The following is a 22,070-nucleotide window of genomic DNA, read 5'->3' as shown; positions in this document are numbered from 1 at the left end:
TAAATTCCAAATCTGATTGACTCAGTACTTTGCAATGACGTGTGTGTGTTTTGTGTGTGTGTTGTATGTAAGGTTGATAGGTGTGTTCTGTGTAGAGCATTGACAGGTGGGGATGGGAAGAAGGGAACAGGGGTAGATGGAAACAATGTTGGATTTAGAAATAAAAAAAAATAGGTAAATTTTTATTTTTTCAAAGACTGGCTTTTCTTTATGATTTGCTTCTAAAACCCTCCAAAATAATCTCGTCACCACTCAGCTTCTCATATTACAGAAATCTCCAATCCTTTTTATCTATGAATCTTACTTTTTCTACCCAACAAAGATTTCATGCCTTCTAGTTAATCCAGCTCCTTGATGAAGGAACATTCATAATCCTATAGGTTCAATAACTTTAGCATATTCAAATTTAGATACCACCAGTGATGTTTTTGGTGGCCATGGTTCTTAGGTTCTTACTCCTGACTTTGCTGATTGGACCTCAGTTTCTGATTCTTTTGACCAGCCTGTGACCCCATCAGTGGCACTGGGACCCTTATGTTCAGCTGAAACCTCTTATGTGCTAACAACTCTCTCTTTGTTCTTTCATCTTCATTCTGCCACCTCTGGAAGCCAGACTTAAGGCTGGCATCCCTCGTAGGGCTTGGTGAGTGAAACATGTTGAAGACAGGTTTAGAAATGGTGACTGCGTGTTGATGGACACAAGACATAACCTAGGAAGTGGTTGCAATAATTGTAGCACAGTGTTCATAAAACCCAAAATAGGATCAAGTGGAGGACAAGGGAGAGATCTTTCTTTCAACTGGCTTAATCAACAGATATTATTGAACACAGACGTAGTCCCAGACACTAGATGGTAGAATAAAATAATATCCTCGGTCAAGAAGATGTTTCCTATGGCTTACAGTGGTCCTCGGTTAGTACATACATATATCATAGACCGTACACACGAGGGACTTAGGAAACATTTTCAGTTACATTAAGTCATTGATAAATTATATTTAAGGTTAAAATAGAAAAATTAAAGAGGGATAAACCCAATATTCCTAACCTGAGAATCATCATCATCCTCAGCCATCAGTGGCAGTATGGGAGGAAAAGGAGTAATATAAGAGGAAAGCGACCTAAAAAAGCATATTTGAGGCATATTTTGAGTCTGGGCTAATTATGGGACATCCATATGGGGATGTTCTTGAAAATCCAAGAACAGCCAACCTCACACAAGACTGTCAAATGGAAGACTCCCCATTGCCAGTCTGAGGGGTATTCCTGCTGTCATTTTAGGAATTGCAAGCCAATTTTCAGACAGACAATATGCAAAGAGCCACACTGCCCTTGGTTCAAAGCCCAGGATAGACATTGACTAGAGTGTGAAATAGACTAAAACTTGTGTCGCCTCCTCATCCTTACAATGCAAATGATGGTTTCTCTCTGGCTGGGCTGCAGTGAGTGCTGACAATCCAGTCAGACAGCTGCCGCAGAGGCACTCAGGGAGTGATGGCTGCCACTGCTGCCCTATTGTTCTACTTACTTCGTTTGACTATGATGGAGTCCTAGCAAGCCACTTGTAAGTGAAGGACAGTACCTCCAAGTCAAACCTTACCTAAAGTCTTGAGTAGAGTTGTTTTTAAAGCTGGGAAAATGTCCCAGAACCCTCTTGTTCATTCCTAGCCAGGACTAGCTTCTTTCAGCCTGCTGTGCCCCGTCTATCATCAAGCACTATTGCTGGGCGGCGAGTGATGTATCCATCTCCACCATGTCTGAGTGCTTTATAATTGCTTCAACTGTCTTTAAAGCCTGACAGAAACTCTTGATGTCTAGAATGTGCTCAGTGAAAGCTTGTTATGTGATCAAATGGACAATAACCCCTGCCACTTACAGTTGAGGAATCTGAAATACAGAAAGGTAAAATGAGAGCATGCTCACAGTGAAGATGAAAGAGCCCAGGATTCCCGGAGGCTAAGTCAAAGGTCTTTTGCATGGAATCGTTCACAAACATAAGGAGCTTCTTTAAAACAAAACAAAAAAAAACATATGGATTCTCTTCCAACCCAAAGTAGATGCTTGATTTCCTGAGCTCTATATCTGTGTCTTTGACTTTAATTTGTGTCTTCCTACAGCAAAGAGCACAATGATGTATGTTCAGCAGGCAATCAAAAGGCGGACACTGCATTAAGTTGGAAATGGATGTCAGGACAGAGAAGGTTTAACCTTCTTTTCATGACTCATTCTAGAGAGACATGTTTTTTGGACTGGTCATTATGAACTCATTTATCTTTTAGGATTTCATGGTGGAAAATGGGGATGGGGTCAGATTCCAGAACAATATTAGAGTAGTTATTTTTGTTGTTTACTAAGTGAAATGATAGGCAACCAGGGGAGAAATAAATGAAGTTAAAAGCATGAGTTGTCACTTCTAAGCACTGTTGTAGGCACGATACAAAATGCATGCTTTATGTCTTTTAAACAAAGTAGCCCATTAAGTGTGCAATGCTAAGAGGAATTTTATATCACCTATAAATACAAGTGAATCTTTTAAGCTCCAAATCCCCATATACAGACAATTTACCATGGTAATCAAGATGATACTCACAATTTAACTTCGGGCCATCTGTTACTCTATTGGTATTTTAATAATAATGAATAAAAATATATGTTTGCAACAAAAAGCGTTACTTAAAGTAGAATCATCTTGAAGAGTCAATGATAATTTCTAAAGATGTATGTAAATATCATATATACCCAATTCTTATTCGTGCTTTTACCTTTTAATTAATTTGAGAGAAGACCTTTAGTATATAACTGCACATATATATTGAGGAACAAATTACTCCCACTTCTTCAGACTGAAAATATCAAATAAAATCCTTGACTCAAGGATCCACAAAATATCCATAAGGAAACAAGTCACTTTTCTTTTTTCCCTTCTTACTTTTTTATTTTTTAATTATTTTAAAGTTTATTTATATGAGAGTGAGGGAGTGAGAGACAGGGGAGAGAGAGAGAGAGAGCGCGAGTGAGCAGAGCCAATGCACAATGCAGGGCTGGAACTCAAGAACTGTGAGATCATGACCCAAATCAAAATCAGGAGTTGGACACTTAATTGACTGAGCCACCCGGGCACCCTTCTTCTTATTTTATTTAATCCTTCCTTTGATGTTTTCTTACCTTTTTTTTTCTTGGAAAGAGAGAGAGAGACAGAGAGACAGAGAGAATGGATGGGGATTGAGGGAAAGCCAGAGAGAGAATGGGAAGGAGAGAATCTTAAGCAGGCTCCATGTTCAGCACTCAATGTGGGGCTAGATCTCATGAACCTGAGATCATGACCTGGGCTGAAAACAAGAGTCAGATGCTTAACTGACCTAGCCACGCAGGCTCTCTATGTTTTCTTTACTTTTTCATGTTGAAGGAAGAAATAAGAAGGCAAGGGAAATAGGAAAGAAATTAACACTCTTTTGAAAATTATAGGCTCTTTAATGTTTTTCTGTTTTCCAGGAGGTGGCCATTAAGCCCTTCCTTTTGCACAATGAAAGTTATTCACTAAAACAAATGTTATGGAAAATAATATAACCAAAGGTTATCGGGCTAATGCAAAGGTGGCAGGGAACCCTGACCTAGCGGTCACCATCTGGGAGTGAGGAAACTTGAGTTTTGGTCCAGGCTAATCAGTCCATCAATGAGCTGAACAATCCTGAGCAGACTCTAAGCTTCAGGTCCTCAATTGTAAAGTGAGGGGCTTGAATTTTACAACATCAGAGGGTCTCTGGGTTTCGGCATCCTTTTAGCCTATGAAAGTAGGGCAAAGTCATTTGCAAATAACAATGGGGCTGTTCCACAGTTACTGAGTGGAAAGAGCTGAGTTACTTTCCATCATACCCATAGGCTTGGATTTTTATCTGCATGGGCATGAGACAGGGTAAGAAGTAGCATTTATATTATAAAGGAAAATATTAAAGATGGCAATAAAGTTATTTGTTGAGGAAAAAGGGAGACTTAATAAATCACACTTGAGTATGGGTTTGCATTTTTAAATGGCCTTTTAGTTTGATCCCCCGTTTGCAACAAATCTTTTAAAGACGAGCCCTATCGACAGTGTATTTTGAAACTCTTCTACTATGCCAATGCACCCGTAAAGCGTGGGAAATGATTTTCTGGTAAAGTCATGACGGTCCGTCTCAGGTTGTGTGTCCCCTTGAAAGCTTGACTTCTGTCCCTCATTATGTTTTCCGCAAACATCAAATGTCTTTCTCCCCACCTGAATTCCTTCACCCTTTCCATTTTCCTTTTGTAAATACAGATAAGCAGCCAGCGCACTTTTGTAGGAACCGACTGCTGGATTGAGTGCTGTGCAGATGCACTGTCAGAAGACTGCGACGCGAGTGGTGTCTTAAATGTAATGACAACACAGGCTTGCTTATTGAACGCCCACAGGAATGGTGGAGCAGATGGTGCTTTGTTTCTTCCTTTCCCAGCCATGTGTTTGGTGTGAGGTTGGCCCAGTCCCCGCAAGGCTGCCAATCCACAGAGGGGAGGACTGCCCCATGCAAGGTGTCCTCACTCTCTAGTGACCCTTCACCATTTCGCTTCCCCTCTGCTTCATATTCTCCTTCTTATCTGGCCTTTTGTAAACCTCCAGGGCAAAGGAGCTTCTGGGGACACCAGTTCTTGAGCAGGTGATGTGACGTAGAGACAAGATCCCAGACATAAAATTGTTGAAATGGTTGTTCTCCATGATAGCAGGTATTACAAGCAATTCATATAGTGCTTCCTGTTTCCCTTCTGTTTTATCCTTTAAAGGGGACTTCTTCCTATTTTTTCTCATTCTGTTTTAAAATGATTCTGTGTCTAGAAATATCAGAGAAGACTCTCTTGATTTTGCAGACAACGGGGATCCTGCTCTGTGCATTTTAATATATTACTTGGTGTCACCAAGGCAAGAGAAGGAACCAATGTAGAGTGAGGAACTTCTAGCTCTAGCCTTCCTGATATGGCCTACTGTCCCAAATCATGAATTAAAACATGTATGAATTGTTCTCATTTATGCTAGATCATTCTCTTCTGTTGTAAGAATAAGACACCTGTCTAAAAAAAATACACACTTTTGGATTCAGAATGGTTATGTGGACAAATTCTTAATTCCCAATGGCCAGGGTTAATTTGATTAGAGGCCTGGTCTATTATCAATTTAGGTGACATAGAGAAGACAGAGGGAACTACATATTGGCTGGGGAGATGAGGTCTCTCTTCCTTTCTGATCTGAAATTTTCCCATTATTATCACTTTTAAGAGTAGAACAAAAGTTCAGCCATGTTCGTGAAAAGCCACTATTGCAATGCACAGGGTCTACAACAAGAAGATTCCAGAAGACTCCTCTGAACCTATCCTTCGGCACAGATAGATTGTTTTTGGGCACAGATTGTTTTTGATGGGCTTACTAATTTCCAAAGTGGAAACACTGACCCCACACCTGAGATACAAGGAAGGTACAGTTCAGAAGAGGAAATGGCCAGTGGAAATGGCAGCTGTTGTCACGAGGCCAATGGGCTCTGGAAGCAAACTTCTCCCTGAGGCCAGTACCCTGTGAAAGGGGAGACTGCATAGGGCTGGAGGAGATGCAGTAGGTCACTCGTGTGGGTGTCTACGTAGTCGGGTCCCCATTTTACTGGGTTGAGTGTAACCTTGGGTAAAATTCTCCTAAACTTTCTCCTAAGTTTTATTGTTTCTTTCTTTCTTTTGTCCTTTCTTTCTTTTGTTCTTCCTTCTTTTCTTCCTTCCTTCCTTCCTTCCTTCCTTCCTTCCTTCCTTCCTTCTCCCCCTCCTTCCTTTCCTATCTTCCTTCTCTTTTCTTTCCTTCTTTCCTTCATTCTTTCATTCCTTCCTTCCTTCCTTCCCTTCTTTCTCAATAGTCTCTGAGATACTTGAGATCTAAGACTCAGTTTTACACCACTCAATCCCTAGTGCCTATCCAAGGTCAAGCATAAAGTACATCTTTTTAACTATTTATTGGACTGAATTAAATTACAATGATTAGGTCAATTCTATTTCTATTTAGGGGAAACATTGGGTGAGGGGTAAAAGCTCAAGTATGTCATTGGTGACATATTAACAAAAATCCTAAGAACCCAATAAAAATGGTAATGCAGTTTCATAGATGTCATACGTTTAAGGAACACGTAAATGCTATAATAAACATGGCACTTTATCTTTAAATAATCTTCGATTTGCTTGTGGAAGTGGGTGTCAGAAGGGTTGTGAGCTATTAGAGAGTAGTGGCAGGAGTGCTATCTGAAATTGGAGGATGGTTGTAACTACAGATGCACACAGGTGTGGTTTACGGCATAGGTGTGAAGTCTGATATTGTCTGGTCTTTGACGCGGTTGTGTGTACAGGTATGGTGTATTTCTGTGGGTCCAGTTCCCCAGAGTTCAGTTTTCTTTATTCACCTAGAGTTTCCTGATGATGAAATAGGCATGAGCGAATGTGAGATTTGCATTATATTCAAAATATCTCCTAATATATGAATAGTATAACCAATCTGCATTTCCATTATAATGCACTGGAAGTGTATATGCACCTCCGCTCACCTGCATGTTATGCCTGGAATATAGCAGCCATGAGCTCTTATTTCTATTTGCAGAATGACCATAACTGCAGAGGTGTCCTTGTGGTGATTTTTATGTCATTTCTCTTTAGTGAGGATCGGGCTCTCTTTTCTGTTAGTCAAATACCTCAAAATATTTTTTGAACATTTGTGTTTGGGGAGAAAAAACTCAAAATACACTTAGCCAGTTGATTTTTTTAACACATTTAACAAACAAAAATTTAATCGTTATGTTTCTCATTAATTTTCCTGTGGTTAGAGGAAATAGTCCTCTCTAAGAATTTTCTGGATAAACAACCAACCCCGTATCCAATGTACATTAAGAAAAATCAGCTTTTCTCAAAAGCCCTTACTACATGAAGTTTACCTTTAATCTGAAAGATGTAAAATCATGTTTGAATGAGGTATGTCTACATTTCATGGTATCACTTTGCAACGTCCTGCAAAATCAACTGCGTACAACATGAAAAATTGGAAAATCATGTTGGTGCTGTTGTGTGAACTAATTGATTCCTCCCTCCCTCCCTTCCTTCCTCTCTCCCTCCTTCCCTTCTTCCCTCTTTTCTTTCCTCCCACCCTTCCTTCACCATCCATTTCTTTCAACAAACCTTTATTGAAGGCCTATTATGTATCAGATTATTTGTAAAGTCCCACCAAGAGTGTACCACTTAGTGTAAGATGAAAAGAAATGAATGACTACAGAACATTTTCATGACAGTTTGGTACGTGAAGAGCAGAATTCTCTGCATGAGATCACATGGTTAATCTGGAGGGACATATCTATATTGTCAAGATCATATCACTGCCCAAGTCCCCACCCTATTCTACATTTGGTAGCATCAAAGAAGCCTTAGAAAGCATACCTGTCACATTAGGGAACGCTGGAAGAGCTGTTATTGAAGTGAATATCAGATTCAAGATTGTACAAGATTGGGGACTATTCTCCCTTACTTTATGCAATGAATTGTTAGAATTAGCCATTCACTTACCAAAGGTTTTCACACAACCGGGAGTGAGACATTTTTAATCATTCTGTCTAGATACAACTATGGATACAACTATGGCAGGATCCCTTAGGGACTGAAGATGGGAAAGTAGGTAAACAATTGTATCCCCTCTTCAATAGTCTTCCTCCTTCTAGAATGAGCTCAATAGCCATAACTTGAGACTTTTCTCAAGTGGTCGATTAAAGAAACAGATGGTAGTTAGACCTATGAGTTAGACAAATCAGTGAGATTTCCTGCCATGCCATTTTCTAGTGTTGTGACCTTGGACAAACTACTTAACATCTCTAAACATCAGTGTCTCTAACTGTGAAAGGAATTTATACCAGTCTTTCAGGATTGTGAGGAGTGGATGAAATAGCCCATGGAAATAAATGGTACTGCCCTTGTTCAGAGCAATAGTTAATAAATAATGGGGTTAATGACATGATTCCTCTCTTTTTGGGCTATCTCGTGCTAATACAATTTGCTTTCTTTCTCTCTTATCATTATAGACAATTGTGATGACCCGTTAGCATCCCTGCTTTCTCCAATGGCTTTTTCCAGTTCCTCAGACCTCACTGGTACTCACAGCCCAGCTCAACTCAACCGAAGAGTTGGTGAGTAAGATGACTAAAACTCTCAAGACAAATGCTGAATAAGCATGCTGTGGGGAAATGGAATAAAAGGAGCACTTCCATTCACTGGGATCATGTCCAAGAGCAGTGTTTAGAAGAAGAATGGGAAGAGAGGGTTACAGTGGAATTAAGCCATGCTTCGTAATGCATAATGGATATTCTAAGTATGCTGTTCTTGCCTCCTCAACTCATACTGCTCTCTGATTATCATGAGGGTCTTTTGTAAAAATAAGGTTTTTGAAAAAAAAAAAGCTTTATTTTTATATTTCATGCCTCTAACATGAATAGCTACCAAAATGTATTATGATTGTAGCATGTTTATATTAAACATGCATGAGATCTACCAAGATTTTTCCTTCAAGAACTTAAATTTTCACAACAAAATAAATGTTGCTAATTTTAAAAATATATAGTCCTTTTATGTAAAAGCAAGAAAATACAACACAGAAAAGTAAGTAAGAAAGTAAGTAAATAAGAAAGTACAAGGCAGACCCACCAACTAGAGATAGCTGTGGCCAAATGTTGGGTGTGTATTTTTACAAAGTGTGATGGAAGTAAGAGCGGACACCCTTAACTGATCCCTTATGTGACGTGTCTTTTAACAAATATAATGTTGAATATCTAGATAGATACATTTTTATTCAGATTTGGATGTTGACTTTTAGAATGTGTATTTGAATTTTTTCACTTTTAAAAATTATTTAACGTCTGATCATGTTTGTATATTTATATAGCTAGTGAATATTACAAACTTCTTCAAGTTGAGAAAAATAATTATGTGCAACTTTAAAAGGTACAGTGATATGTTAGAGTTCATCTTAATTATTTTTGACTATGTCTTCTCATTGGTAATATGAGGCTCACCATATTAGTAACCTTTCCAATGTTGGCCCGTCTATACATTCTGGAATAGATTAATTGCTCATTGTGCTATGGATATCAGTTTTAGGTTTGTTTATTTATTTATTTATTTATTGGAGGGGGGGAAGGGGCAGAGAGAGAGAGAGAGAGAGAGGGAGAGAGAGAGAATCCCAAGCTGACTCCACACTGTCAGCACGGAGCCTGATGTGGGGCTCGAACTCACAAACCATGAGATCATGACCTAAGTTGAAACGAATAGTCAGATGCTTAACCAACTGAGCCACCCAGGCATCCCAAGGATATCATTTTTATAAGTGCAGAATGATTTAACTTGTTGACGTTCGAATTTCTAGTTCTGAATCTTCATTAATGGTGAGAGTGCTTTGTAATTTTTGTTTGTGTATATGATGTTTGTTTCATACTACATTTAAAGGTATTCTGTTATAATGGGATCAGTAATTTAAGTTAGCAAGTTCTATGGCTTTGTTAAGAAAGGATTTTAAGAATGCCATTCTCAAGGGAAAAGGAATGATCAACAAAGACCCTGCTGGAAAATATTAATAATTGTGCATTAACACTGCCTTTTTTGCTGAACACTCTGTGCCAAGAATTTTATAAAGTATTTCACCTATTAAGGAATTTAGTCTTCAGAAAGATACTGTGAGATGCGTGCTATGACCTTTTAATTTCAGATGGAGTTCCTGGGGCTCAGAAAAGTTCTATAACTTGCTTAAAATCAAGCCGTTCAGAAGGAGAAATGCTTTGTTCAAATCTAAGACATCTGAACCCAAAGTTTTGCTCGTAACCACACGTGAGCAGACTGATTCACTAAGACAGGTTAAAGAGGGCTATATTAGAAAGAGAATTGGAAACTAATTGGCCATGGATCAAGTGCTGCCCATGGCATTTACTTACTTGCAAGCTCTGTGAGCATCTGTAAGTCACCTATCTGCTTTTGACTTCAGTTCTTATCTGTAAAGTGGACCAGTAAGGCCTACCTTGACACCCTCCATGCAGACTGAGGCAAGATTTACATATTAAAAAAATCCTTCTCACTGCAGGGTAGAGAGCCCGACTGGAGCAGAGAGGTCCACTTGCTATTTCAGGAAGAAGAAACGAAGGTTGGAAGATTTTAATATGTCTCCAGCAGGGCATCCAGAGCCAGAGTTCTCCCCAGTTTCACCCAACAGTGAAGTGGGAGAAAGTTGTTACTGCCTAGTAGTTCCTCTGCCATTTCCTGGGAAGTTGCGAGTCTGAGCACAAGCCAGCTTGTCCCCTGGTGGATGATGCTGACAGAGCACCGACATCTCTGCTCTGGTTCATTATAATTATTCTGCTCACTGGGAAATCTGGGTGCCTGAGCCCAAGGAGAGCATGAGTGTGTGCAAGGAGGACATTAACCTCTCTTTCTTCTTCCAACTGGAATCTAAATCAGGAAAGCCATGTGGGAGAGACAGTCTCAGAGAATTTAAATGCATTAGCCTTGTCCTCCAGCACAGCTGCCAAGACTGGCAGCCTTCCGTTCCTTTCGTTCTCTCACTGGGTCCAACCATTGCCCTCAGGGGGAATTCAACACAGCCTCATGGAGAGTGCTGATCACCCTGGCTCCCATCCAAGAGCTGTGCGTTTGAATCACTAGATCACTACAGAAGCAGCAACGCCTGAGCTCATCGTCCAGATATTCTGAATTAATTGTCTCGAGTGGGATCCAAGGGTGGATATTGATAAAGTAAATAAATGCAGGCTTTCCAGGTGATTCTAAAATGTAAGACTTGCAAAGTACTATGTTGAATGAATTCATAAATCAAAAATCCCTCTATTAATATTTATGGAGCACCAAACATGTGCTAGGTACTCTGTTAAAGCCCTGGTACATAGTTGGCAAAAATAGGCACAAGTCCTATTCATAAATAAAGAATTTACATGTGTAATTTAAATTAGCATTTCATTAGTAGCTAATATTTGTTAGTGATAATATTGATATTATTATTTTTATGTATGTAATATAAATAATATGCATTTATAGATACATATATGTAGTTGATAGATAGAAAGCCAAATATATACATATGGTTATGTATATACACACAAAGTCATATATAGGGAAAAAGGTGATATATATATATAAAAGGTTAGATATATATGTATACACATCCTTATATTAGAGTGTATATACATGTATACATATACATATGTAGTATATATATGCACACATACATATATATAATATATAAATATAGTGTATATTATAATAAAACATAAGTAATGTTAATATTAAGAACAGACTTTTTCATATGAGTTTTCTAAATATAAATTGTTTAAAGTTGAGAAAGCCGTAGTTTTTAATTTCGATTGGAAATATTAGTATAAAGCAGTGACTTCTGTTTCTCCTGCTAAAAATAGACTTATATGCTGTCTGTCCACAGAAACAGCCTACAGGTAATTATATATCTCTGTCTGATGAACACCCCTTTCTACATTTCTGCCTTTAAAACAACAAGTCCCCAGGCATCTGCTAAATAACTGCTACTCAACATCATCATGATCTGGTTTATGGTGGCATTGGGTACCTACCAGCACATGACTAAATCTCGAATCAGCAATATACTTGCCACTTACTAAGAGCCAGTGCTGTTCTAGGTCTTTAAGGTGCATCACTTCAGTCCTCACTACTACCTTCTGTACAAGTGTTATTATTTTGGTTTCATAGATAAAAAGTGCCATGGCGCAGAGCAGAAAAAAAAAGAATATTAGAATAAAATTTTTAGGCAGATACAAAACTACTTAATATCTTACAATATAATAAAATTGGGGGGTTATATCTTCTCTGTTGGACAACTAGTTATAAGTTAACGTAACTTCCCAGTATCAAAGGTGTAATAATCAATCAATGAATAACAAAATTATACAACAGGTATATTCTCCTAGAGAACAAAAGAGTCATTGAATGGTCCTGTTAAAGACTGCCCAGGATGATCTTGAAAAGACATGCTGTACTCTTTTTTGATTTCCAAGTTAAGGTTTTCTTAATACACTCCATTTGTTCATTTGTTCAATACACTCCTTCATTCATTCATTCACTTACCACAGTATTTCATGAATTCCTTCTACTCTACCCCATTCAGCCTTCTATCCATTTATCAAGAAACGTCCTGGTATTCACCCAAGATGAAATCCAAGTTGTAAAAATCTTGACTTCCATGAAACTATGTCTCCTTCATATTGAGTGCGCTCAACAGTGTCCTGGCTATTCACTGTTGAGCTATTTCACAAAAGGGAACTTGCCTGCAAGTCCCAGGCACCGTTTAAAAGTGCTGCCTCCACTGGGAATCAGAAACCTCCGGCGTACATTCAACGTAGGTAATGAAGGAACACTTTGCCTCTCATCTGTGCTCAGAACCCAAGTGTACGCATTTTTCTGACCTATACACAGGAAGAAAGGACACCCTGCTGGTTAGTTTGCCATGTTGGAAGCAGGGATCAACTCAAGAGTTGAAAAGACCATAGGAAAGGCGTGCCAATGAGCATCTTCACACCCTGAGTGGAGCAAATGTCCTGAATTCTGTCAGAGGCGACAAACTAATGTTTCTGAGAAAAAAAAAATGCATTCTTGGAAACAGCCTTTGCTCTTAGGTACTGCTGTGGGAGCCAAAGTCTGGGCGCCCCACAAATCTAGGAGGGAGATTGGGTGGCTGATGCCCACTGTAATAGCATTCTTATTGTTATCTTTTCTAGGGAAGGGATTTGCCAAGTAGAATTTTTGTTCTCCCTCTCCACACATCCCTCGGCCACTTTCTTATCCACACACAAAGAGATAACAATGTGAGAGAGAGAGAGAGAGAGAGAGAGAGAGAAGAGAGAGAACAAATGACTTTAAAAAAAGAAGACAAGCTATATCAAACCGGGGGTCAGATCACCATTAACTTAGGTTACCATGTCAATCTATATAATTGTGGCTTAGGAGGGAGAGAACTTTGTCAAATGGGATTTGTTTTGTGACAAGAAAGCTTTTGATCCGGGCTTTAAAGGCAGCTGGTCTTTGGGAAGCACTTACTGTCAGCGGGAAGCGCAGAGCTGGTGGCCCGGCGGCGTGAATCCTGAAGCCGCTGAACTATGTGTGAGTCGGAAGTGCTCTAAAGGAGGGGGAGGTTTTAAGTTACTTTATATGCTGAAAAGGCAAATAAAAACAGACAACTCTGGCCCCTCGAGAGGAAAGGGTCCTATTTTCCCTTCCCCATCCCATACCCCTCCCGATCCACCGTTCTGCAAGCCGTTCCGTGTGCCATTTCCTCCCTGAAATTTTAATCCCTCGTCCTCATTTGATGTATTTTTGAGATGCTCGCCTGTGTAAATTGTGATCGTGTGTTTCTAGCATGACAATGTTGTTGCCATGGAGAATCTGATTTTTTATGTCAGGGCCTTTTCCGGCTTCCTGGGCTCATGGACCAATGAAAAGGCTCAAAACCCTTGCCCCCATTTGGCCCAGAATCCGTGCACGCTTTTTATCTTCCCCGTTGGGCAGCACGGGCTGCGAACAGCTAAGGGTCCACGACGGCCTCTGTAAATTGGTTTTCGATCTGTTGCCACTGGTCCTTCCGTGCGGAGAAGTGGATTCGGGACAATTCAGGAATCAGGGTTCTCGCAAGGAGCATCTCTGCTGTCTGGGGACTTGTTCCAGAGAGCCAGGCATCAGTCCTGAAGATCCAGTGTCACAGGCAGCCTACCGTGCCTGCCTGCAGATGACAGCGCCAGTCTCCCATCTGGATTACTGGAGCCAGACGTGATACGGGTATCATCTCCGCCGTTTAAAAAGACAGATTTCTCAGTGTTTCCTCCTCTCCACTTGAAGGTTTCTTTCTTTCCTTCTTTTCAGTACTTTTCCTTTCTTATGTCCTGTCCTAGCTGCCCCCCGCCTCCCGCCCCTAGCCTCCTGCATGGCCAGCATCAAGTCCTGAGCTTTACTTCGTGGGCTGATGCTCTCCTCACTACTTCTTGCGTGGACTCTATGTGAAAGTGGAGGCAGCGCTGGAGAGCTTGTTAGAAATGCAGCCTCTCAGCCTCTGTCCCCAAAACTTCAGATTCCAAACCTGTGCTTTAGCAGCAATTGCGTTCACACACTCCAGTTGTTGGGGATGCCCTATTCGAGAATATCCCTGGATCTTCTCCTCCTTCAATCCTTAACCTCTGTACCTCTTTCAGTGCTGCATCTCAGAGGTGGGTGGAGGGGAGAACGGGAGGAAATCAAAGTTATCTGTTATTATGGCTATGAAACCTTGCTCGAAACTAGGAAGTAGAAATTTAAGCTCTACCTTTGTCATTATGTCCATATTCTAAGATAGTTGGTATCATTCACATTTTTTAAGGATGAAGAAATGGACTCAGAGAGGTCAAGTCACTGACCTAAGGATACACAGCTAATTATTGGTAGGAGATGGACTTTAATTCTGTCTACCCAAGGTTAGCTACTATCTTCATTCCTATTGATCTCAGATCTTAATATGAATAGAGATGACGCTGGCATAAGAGTCACCTCTTTTAGGCCACTTTGGCATTTCAGGTGGTGTTGCTAGTATTTTAACCATGCAGACTGGATTTTCAGGCATTAAGAGAGAAAAAGAGATAAGGACACCTGTACCTTGTCAATGCCCCTGAAATTGTACTGTGGCCTAACAGGCCTGTGGGCAAAACTAACCTTGACCTACATATTTAAACAATGCCCTAGGCCTCTTCTTTGCCTTGAATAGCAATAGATCATTGAGAGGTACAGAATCTGCCGCTATTTAATAGGAGCCTTGGGACTCTGTCTCAAATGCAGACAAATCCAGTGTGATTACCCTCTCTTTACTCAGCCAGGGCAACTACAGAACACAGTGATGTCAAGGGGGCAAGGCGGAATCTTATGAACACTTTTTCTCACTGATAATATAATATTTATAATATCTGAGATTATAAACATCAACATTCGGCACAACAAAAGTGGTATATAAACCCATGCAATTGACACTTTACTTTGTCTTCTGATAGCTGGGCACTTCCTCTGAAATGCCAAGCTGAGATTATTTCTAAGTAGCACTCTGTAAAATGCCAGCTCAAGTAATCACCTATTTGATGCCACTAATACTTGCCAAAGAGATAAGATCTTCAGTTTGTCAATTCACTGCATTTAACTTAAAAATACAGTAATGCAGTTAAGGGCAGGGTAATTAATAACAGATATTTATCTAGTGATTGACAGTTTACCACCACATTTGCAATGAAGGTCACACCCAGGAGGAAATAAGATGTATTTGAATAGCATATTGTACGGTGGATACTTTTGCTCGCTCTAACCTGGAGTAGTTAGGTAGGGTCTACTTAATTCGCTTGCTTAAAATCCATCTAGAAATCTTTCACTTAAGACATTGTGGAAATGCCATTAAAAAAATGAGCTAAGGATTGTTGAATCCACCATATGGAGTGAAAATGATAACATATATTCAACTCCAAGAAACCAGAAAATAGGAATTAATATTAAAAAAGTAGTTCATCTTTCTCCAGGATTCCAGTTTTGGTGCTCCTTACCCCACGGTGGTCCCTTCCCTGGGGATCCCTTTTGAATGTCTCACACTACACTTCTCTTACTTAGACTCTTCTATGCAATCACTTATGTGCGCTGGACTTAAATTTTTTAATCAATGTACACATTTGCTAAACATCCAGATTTTATAAGAGAACCCATGTCATTTGTTTTGCGAAGGACTTGCTTCTAATTAATCCCTTCCACAGAAATATTCAGAGCAATTGAAACTGGCCCTGGGATATCTTTGTTAGCGTAATTTTGTGTGGAGTACAACAGAAACTTCACTAGCTTGGAAAAAGAAAACCCTCAGTAAGTGTGAAAAAATAGTAAATGGTTGAAACTAGGCACATGGAGATTGAGAGGTGTCCATACTTTTATTTCTTTTTCCAATTTTATTTATTTATTTTGAGAGAGTAAGCAAGTAGGGAGGAGCAGAGAGAGAGGAAGAGAGAGAGAATCCTAAGCAGGCTATTCACTGTACCCTGAGCCCGAGGTGGGGCTCATTCTCTGTGAGATCATGACCTGAGCTGAAGTCAAATGTTGGACACTTAACTGACTGAGCCACCCAGGCACCTCCATACTTATTCTCTTTGAAAAGCATAATAGTTCATCCTGTAATAGCTTAAGTTAAATATTTGGTTTGTGCAGTTTTCCTGTATCTGTGTTATATTCTACATTTTTTTTCAAAAACAAAGGAATAAAAATAAAATTTATAGCCCTACATCTAAGGAAATCCTCAGTGAAGACGAGCTTCAGAACTAGTGGATTTAGTTCATCAGTGCCACCCTCTGCATTGACATCCTTCTTGAGCTAATATGCCTGCTCCGCATCTCAGCCGGACTTAACAGCCTTCTGAGAAACAGAAATCATGGACACTTATGGCTTGCTTTTAAGCCATCAAATTTGATTCCTCAGAGCAGCTTTAGGGTGGATATCACCTCAGAACTTGTTTAAAAACATCTAGATTGTCTAGACTTATTCCAATTCCAGATCTGCTCCACCAGAGAGTCTGGCAAAGGAACCAAAGAGCTCCTATTTTTCCAAGCTCCTGAATTGGTCCTGATGTGCCTAAGGCTGAGAAGTATGGTGTGGAGCTCTGAGACTCTTCAAGGCCTCAACCCTGCCCAACTACTCAGCTTTCACATCATCAGCAGGTTTTCTCTGTTCAATTAGCCATAATTTGGTCATATATCCACTCCTGGACCCACTCATAGTCGAGGGGGTAGAATTACCTTGACTGGCTTTAGACTACTAATCTGATCCAGAGTAAGAGAATAATTGACTAAATTTCTTCTCTCTCCTCTCTGTCTCTGTCTCTGTCTCTGTCTCTGTCTCTGTCTCTCTCTCTCTCCCTCTCTCCCTCTCTCCTACCATTTTGGTGGCTTATACTGCTCATCCCCCAGTCAAAAGAGTAACTTCCTAATTGAGGGTGGGACTGATGCCAGAGTTACTTTTTCTGAACCCAAAATGAAGCTCTTGAAGTAACAGTGAAACACACTTGGATTTAACCATTTTGGGACCACAGTGGTAAAACCTATGAGGAGACAAATGTTATCTTGATCCTTGATTCTTGGTAAAGTGGACATTTAACTATATTATTTCTGTAGAAGGAGAGAAATTACTTGCCCAAAGTCATGGAGTCAAAAGTGACACTTTCAACTCAAACACTGTCTTCCAAGACTGGGCACTGTCTTTTGAACAAAACTGCTCTAGGAAACCAAGGTAAATGTGGAATGTAAGCTGTGCTAAAAAGTACGCTCGCTGCTCATGAGAGGAATGTTTTAAGTGGCAATGCCAACACAATGAGATCTGCAGGTTTAAATGAGTTTTGATTCTTCTTTTCCATTTTCCCTTCAAAAATCTTGGGAGAGTCACTTTTTCTCCATCTTCCTAAAAACAGGGAATGTGTCTTATCTTAATGCTCAACCTTTTATATTGCTTTACTCATGGATGGAAGTCAATAATTATATATCCATTAAATGAGGACTAAATAATCCACTCAAAGCCCCCCAGGCCTTAACAGCCGATGAGTGGAGTTAAACTGTATTGATCTGACAAATTAAATAGAACTCAGCATCCACCCTTTTATAAGAGAAGTTCTAGAACAATGCTAGCAAATAGAAATTTCCACAAGAATGGACTATCCTTTAGCTGTGCTGTCTAACAAGGTAGCCCCTAGCCACAGATGGCTTTGGAAATGTGGCTGTGTAAGAATTGAAACTTTAGGTTAAGCTAATTTAAATTTAAGCAGCTACATCTGGCTAGTGGGTATCACATGGAACAGTATAGCACTAGGGTCTTTTCAAGTTTTATATACAAGACCTTCTCACCTGTATGTTTTTATGTGTTCATGAATCAACCTTGTAAAGGGGCATCAATGTGAGATATCCTTCTTGAGACTGAACTCCAAAATTTCCAAACCCCAAATGCCTTCCTGCTGCTTTCCCTCACTTCTTGTGTAACTTCTGAACTGTGAAATGGGCAGCCCGATATATTTTTCTAATCCATGAGGACCTTAATGGCTCCACTCTTCACAAGGGAAGTATTTACTGTAAGACATCACAGTCGAACTGTGCGAGTAACAAGCTTTAGAACCCTTCAGAGTAATAATACAGCTGTCTCCTCTAAACACAGGCACACAGGTGTGTGACCAAGCATGCTCACTGCAGCAAAGGTTGTCGGCACCCATATCTCCTAGACTTTACCACTTCCAGAAAAAGGGCAACATCTTAGAAGAAGAGATGAGATGGGATTTCTTGTTCAAATGATTTTTAGGGGTGTGATTTCTGGAGACAGGCTGTGAGGGAAGGCAGAGGGGAAGCTGGCAAGAAATTTGGTCTCATCTGAGCTCCAGCTTCCTTCCAATGCCAAGAGGAAGTTCTGGGCCGCAGAATGCACCATAAATATCAGCCATGTCTTGAGACAATGAGATCAGTTTTTGGAATGTTGTATCCGCTCATCACTGCCTGAGATGAGAACCAGGAAGTGGTACTTCCCAGGCAAGAACACTTCTATTTGGACAAGGGAAAATCTCTGGAGAAGGGGGCAGACAGTTCTAATTGTCAGCCTGCACCTATCTCTGGAGTATGGACCCCTCTGCTAAGGAAGACCAGAGTGGAACCCTGACATCCCCAATATAACCGCTTCCAGCCCCAACAACTACACCTTCCCTTCTCTGCCCAAAAGGGCTGTCTCTCTGTGCTTTAAAGACTACCTGGCCCACCAACAGTTTCCATCAATACCTGACTGAGCTGGAGTATAAAAAAACCTGTGCACTGAGTGTTATGTGGAAACTAATTTGACAATAAACTATTTGTAAAACAAAAAAAAACAAAAAAAACAAAAAAACAAAAAAACCTGTGAATGGTAATGATCTGGTAATAGAACCTTGAAGTGATTCCTGCATGGGTGAGATTAAGCTCATCCACAGAAATGGCTGGCTTGCTGATGTGCCATGAATCACCCCTCCTTCATTCCCTCTTTCATCTCCATCCCCCTCACCCAACTTCCTGGGGTCAGTTCCCAAATGAGCTGCTTACACTCAAGTCCATTTCTCATCATCGACTTCCGGGAAACCTAAACCAAGAGAGCCACTCCCCCGGCATGACTTTTGAGGCAGCCTCTATCATGAATGGATCTGAATGGAACCCAGACTCTCCCTTCCCTTTGATGAGTTTTGTCTTATGATCACTTTTGGTCTTTTCTGCAAACTGGCCTCAAATATGCCCACTCCACATTTTCATACAGGTTTATCTGTTTTGAAACACACAGGGTATTTGGTCAGATTCCTACTTGCATTTTCCAAATAAATGTTCCTAAATAGAAGTGTAGGAGGGCCAACCTGTGACACGCAGGTCCCACCACACCTGCTCAGTAGCAGAAGGATGATGTCCAGTCTTCTGTCCAACATCACCCCCCACCCCAGCCTCAGAAGTTCCTGCTCAGGGGCTCCTGGGTGGCTCAGTTGGTTAAGTGACAGACTCTTGGTTTCTGCTCAGGTCATGATCTCACAGTTCATGGGATCCAGCTCCACATTGGATCGCATGGTCTGATCTCTCTCTCTCCCTCTCTCTCTCTGCCCCTTCCCACTTACTCTCTGTCTCTCAAAATAAATAAATAAAAATTAACAAAAAAAAAAAAAAAAGAGTCCCTGACTAGCCAGAGGTACTGTTACAAACAGGTGATAACAGTGCTGTGATTGGGGATGCAGGAAGCCCTCCTGAGCACTCTGGAGAAGTTTGCAAATGTCATGGTCACTCTTACCCATAACGTGTGATGTTACATATTTATGGGACAGTCTCTCTGCCTTACTCCTTACCATCACTGGGCAGTTTTGTCCCCTAAAACACTTGAAGCTTTGCTCACACAGGCACCACATATTTAATAATTAATGATGCAGCTAGTAATTCAAGCTAAACTGCCTCTCATCTGTGACAATGTACTTGTAGTTTTTTAGGGCTTTGAGTAAATCTGGGGGAGGGCAGGTGCCTAAGAAACCTATTCCCTATAGGGTTTATTTTAGGTTTTCTTTTTTTTTTATTGGCTGTGTGCTTCAAACAGATTAGGTGTGAAAATGCCATGTATGGGACTATTCTACCTTTCTCTTGGTCTTGTTCTAAAGGGGCTCTCTTTTTGAATGATAGTTGTAAAACTTTGCTGAGCAGAGGCCTCTATATAATCTGTTTTGCACCCATTTCTAGTGTGTGACCTCAATCAACTCTCATTTCCTTCTCTGAGTTAAAAGTGGTAATAAGTGTAGAAACTGGGGAATTTCTGCATTCTGCCAGTTATTCTGCTTCATGCTTCAAGCTTCTCCTGGCATGTGAAGTAGGGAATAAGCATCACGGTGTCAAGGGCTGAGAAGGATGCTGGCTGGGAGTCAGAAGACGTGCCTCTCTTGTCTTACTTTAAACCTGTTGAGAATTCTCCATGAAGGAGAGGCATCGATGAGACCTCAGAAGGTTGAGTTGGAGAACAGTCTCTTCCCACCATAAGCGGGTTGACTCTTTGAGGCTGCTTTATTCTTTTGTAAATGGAAATTTAAAAATCTATTGCTTATTGCTATGGGAAGTGGGTGAATTATTGAAAACAGAATGGGAAATAAATTATGTTTCTAGTGATAGTTGCTGTTTTGGAGAAGAAAGGGCCCTCTGGCCATCCTGTGGAGAGGCAGTGTCGCCAAATGGTTCAGAGATTGGGCTCTGAGTCCTGGTTTTGTGAATTTGAATCCTCTGTTCTGCCACTTACTAGTTGTGTGATCTTGAAAAAGCTGTCCAACCTTCCTGGCCTCAGTGTCCCCACCTGTAAAATGGACATAATCATAATACTTAATATCTATGGTGGAGAGCTACTGTGAAGATAAATGAGTCCTTGGGTGCCAAGTGCACAGGATGGTGCTAAGCACTGAGCAAGGACCATCTGTTAGATTATAGTGTGTATGATGAGCACTCCAAGGACATGCATAATGAGAAGGAACACTAGAATTGATTAGGAGTGATAATAACTATTGAAGCAAGAACAGAGATGGATATTTCCCAATTCACGCGTTTTCAGATTTCCTTGGCAATTTTAAGTCTCAATTTATCGACACCTTTGTGTTTGGTGTGAGGAGTTGGGGGCCAAATTAGAGAGGGGTGTCCATTTTAGATCTGGAGGCAATTTCATGTGGTTATTTGTTATTGTTATTTTTGCTCATCAAAACTAGTGTCTTGGATTTAAGCTATGGTGGCCCACTAAACAGATAAATAAAGTAACTCTTTTCCATAAAATATTAGAATGGAAACTGTAGAAGCTGTCTCATCGAGTTTTTCCCGAACCATTCAGCATGTCAGAAAAACCTTTCTAAAAACAAAACCAGATTCTCAGGTTAGGCTTCTGATTATGTTATCAATGAGAAGGCCCAAGGATGTATATTATCATCTTTGCCAGGCCTCAAGGTGTTTCTGATAATGGAACACCTATGGCAATTTCTCATCCAGTCTCACCTCAGGGGCAGAACTGTGCCTTGAATCAGGTGTCTCGGCTTTTGGTCCATAATCTCCTTTTCCCCTCATCCTCTCCACCAAAGTCACATAATGCAAAGGTAGAGTATGGGGCCCGGGCTGTGCTAGGAATAAACTGAGATACAGCATTGAAATCATGCAGGATCCCATGTTTGAAATCTATTGGAAAATTAGATGATATAAGAAATCTAAAGGTGTGTTTCCTTTAAAATCAAAATCTTCCTTATATTTGCATTAAATTCTTCTACATTTAAACTGCAAGGACTGTGAGAATTGCAGTTAATAATCATGAATACCTTAGCCGCAATTACAGGCAACACTGCTTTAGTTCACACCTTTGACTTGCCAAACTCAGGTATCTGTGTGTATGTGACACCCCCGATTTAGAGAATGATTCAGAAACAGAAAGCTAGTGTGGGCTGGTGTGTC

The 22,070-nt window shown here is 40.4% G+C and overlaps 1 protein-coding gene across 2 annotated transcripts in view; it reads left to right on the top strand.

Annotated features, from left to right (window-relative positions):
• The window catches only part of CNTNAP5 (contactin associated protein family member 5), an 802,816-nt gene that overhangs the window by 172,589 nt on the left and 608,157 nt on the right, over window positions 1-22,070 (top strand). For both annotated transcript variants that reach the window (XM_039218226.1, XM_039218225.1), the window contains exon 2: window positions 8,097-8,201. In XM_039218226.1, coding sequence (XP_039074157.1) covers window positions 8,097-8,201 — 105 coding nt within the window. The remainder of the gene's footprint in view (window positions 1-8,096; window positions 8,202-22,070) is intronic.

The sequence above is a fragment of the Hyaena hyaena genome, unplaced genomic scaffold (genome assembly GCF_003009895.1).
Source record: "Hyaena hyaena isolate Hyena2069 unplaced genomic scaffold, ASM300989v1 scaffold_747, whole genome shotgun sequence".
Lineage (NCBI taxonomy): Eukaryota > Metazoa > Chordata > Mammalia > Carnivora > Hyaenidae > Hyaena > Hyaena hyaena.
Note: the sequence above shows the minus strand (reverse complement) of the source record. Positions and strands in the feature narration are given on the sequence as shown.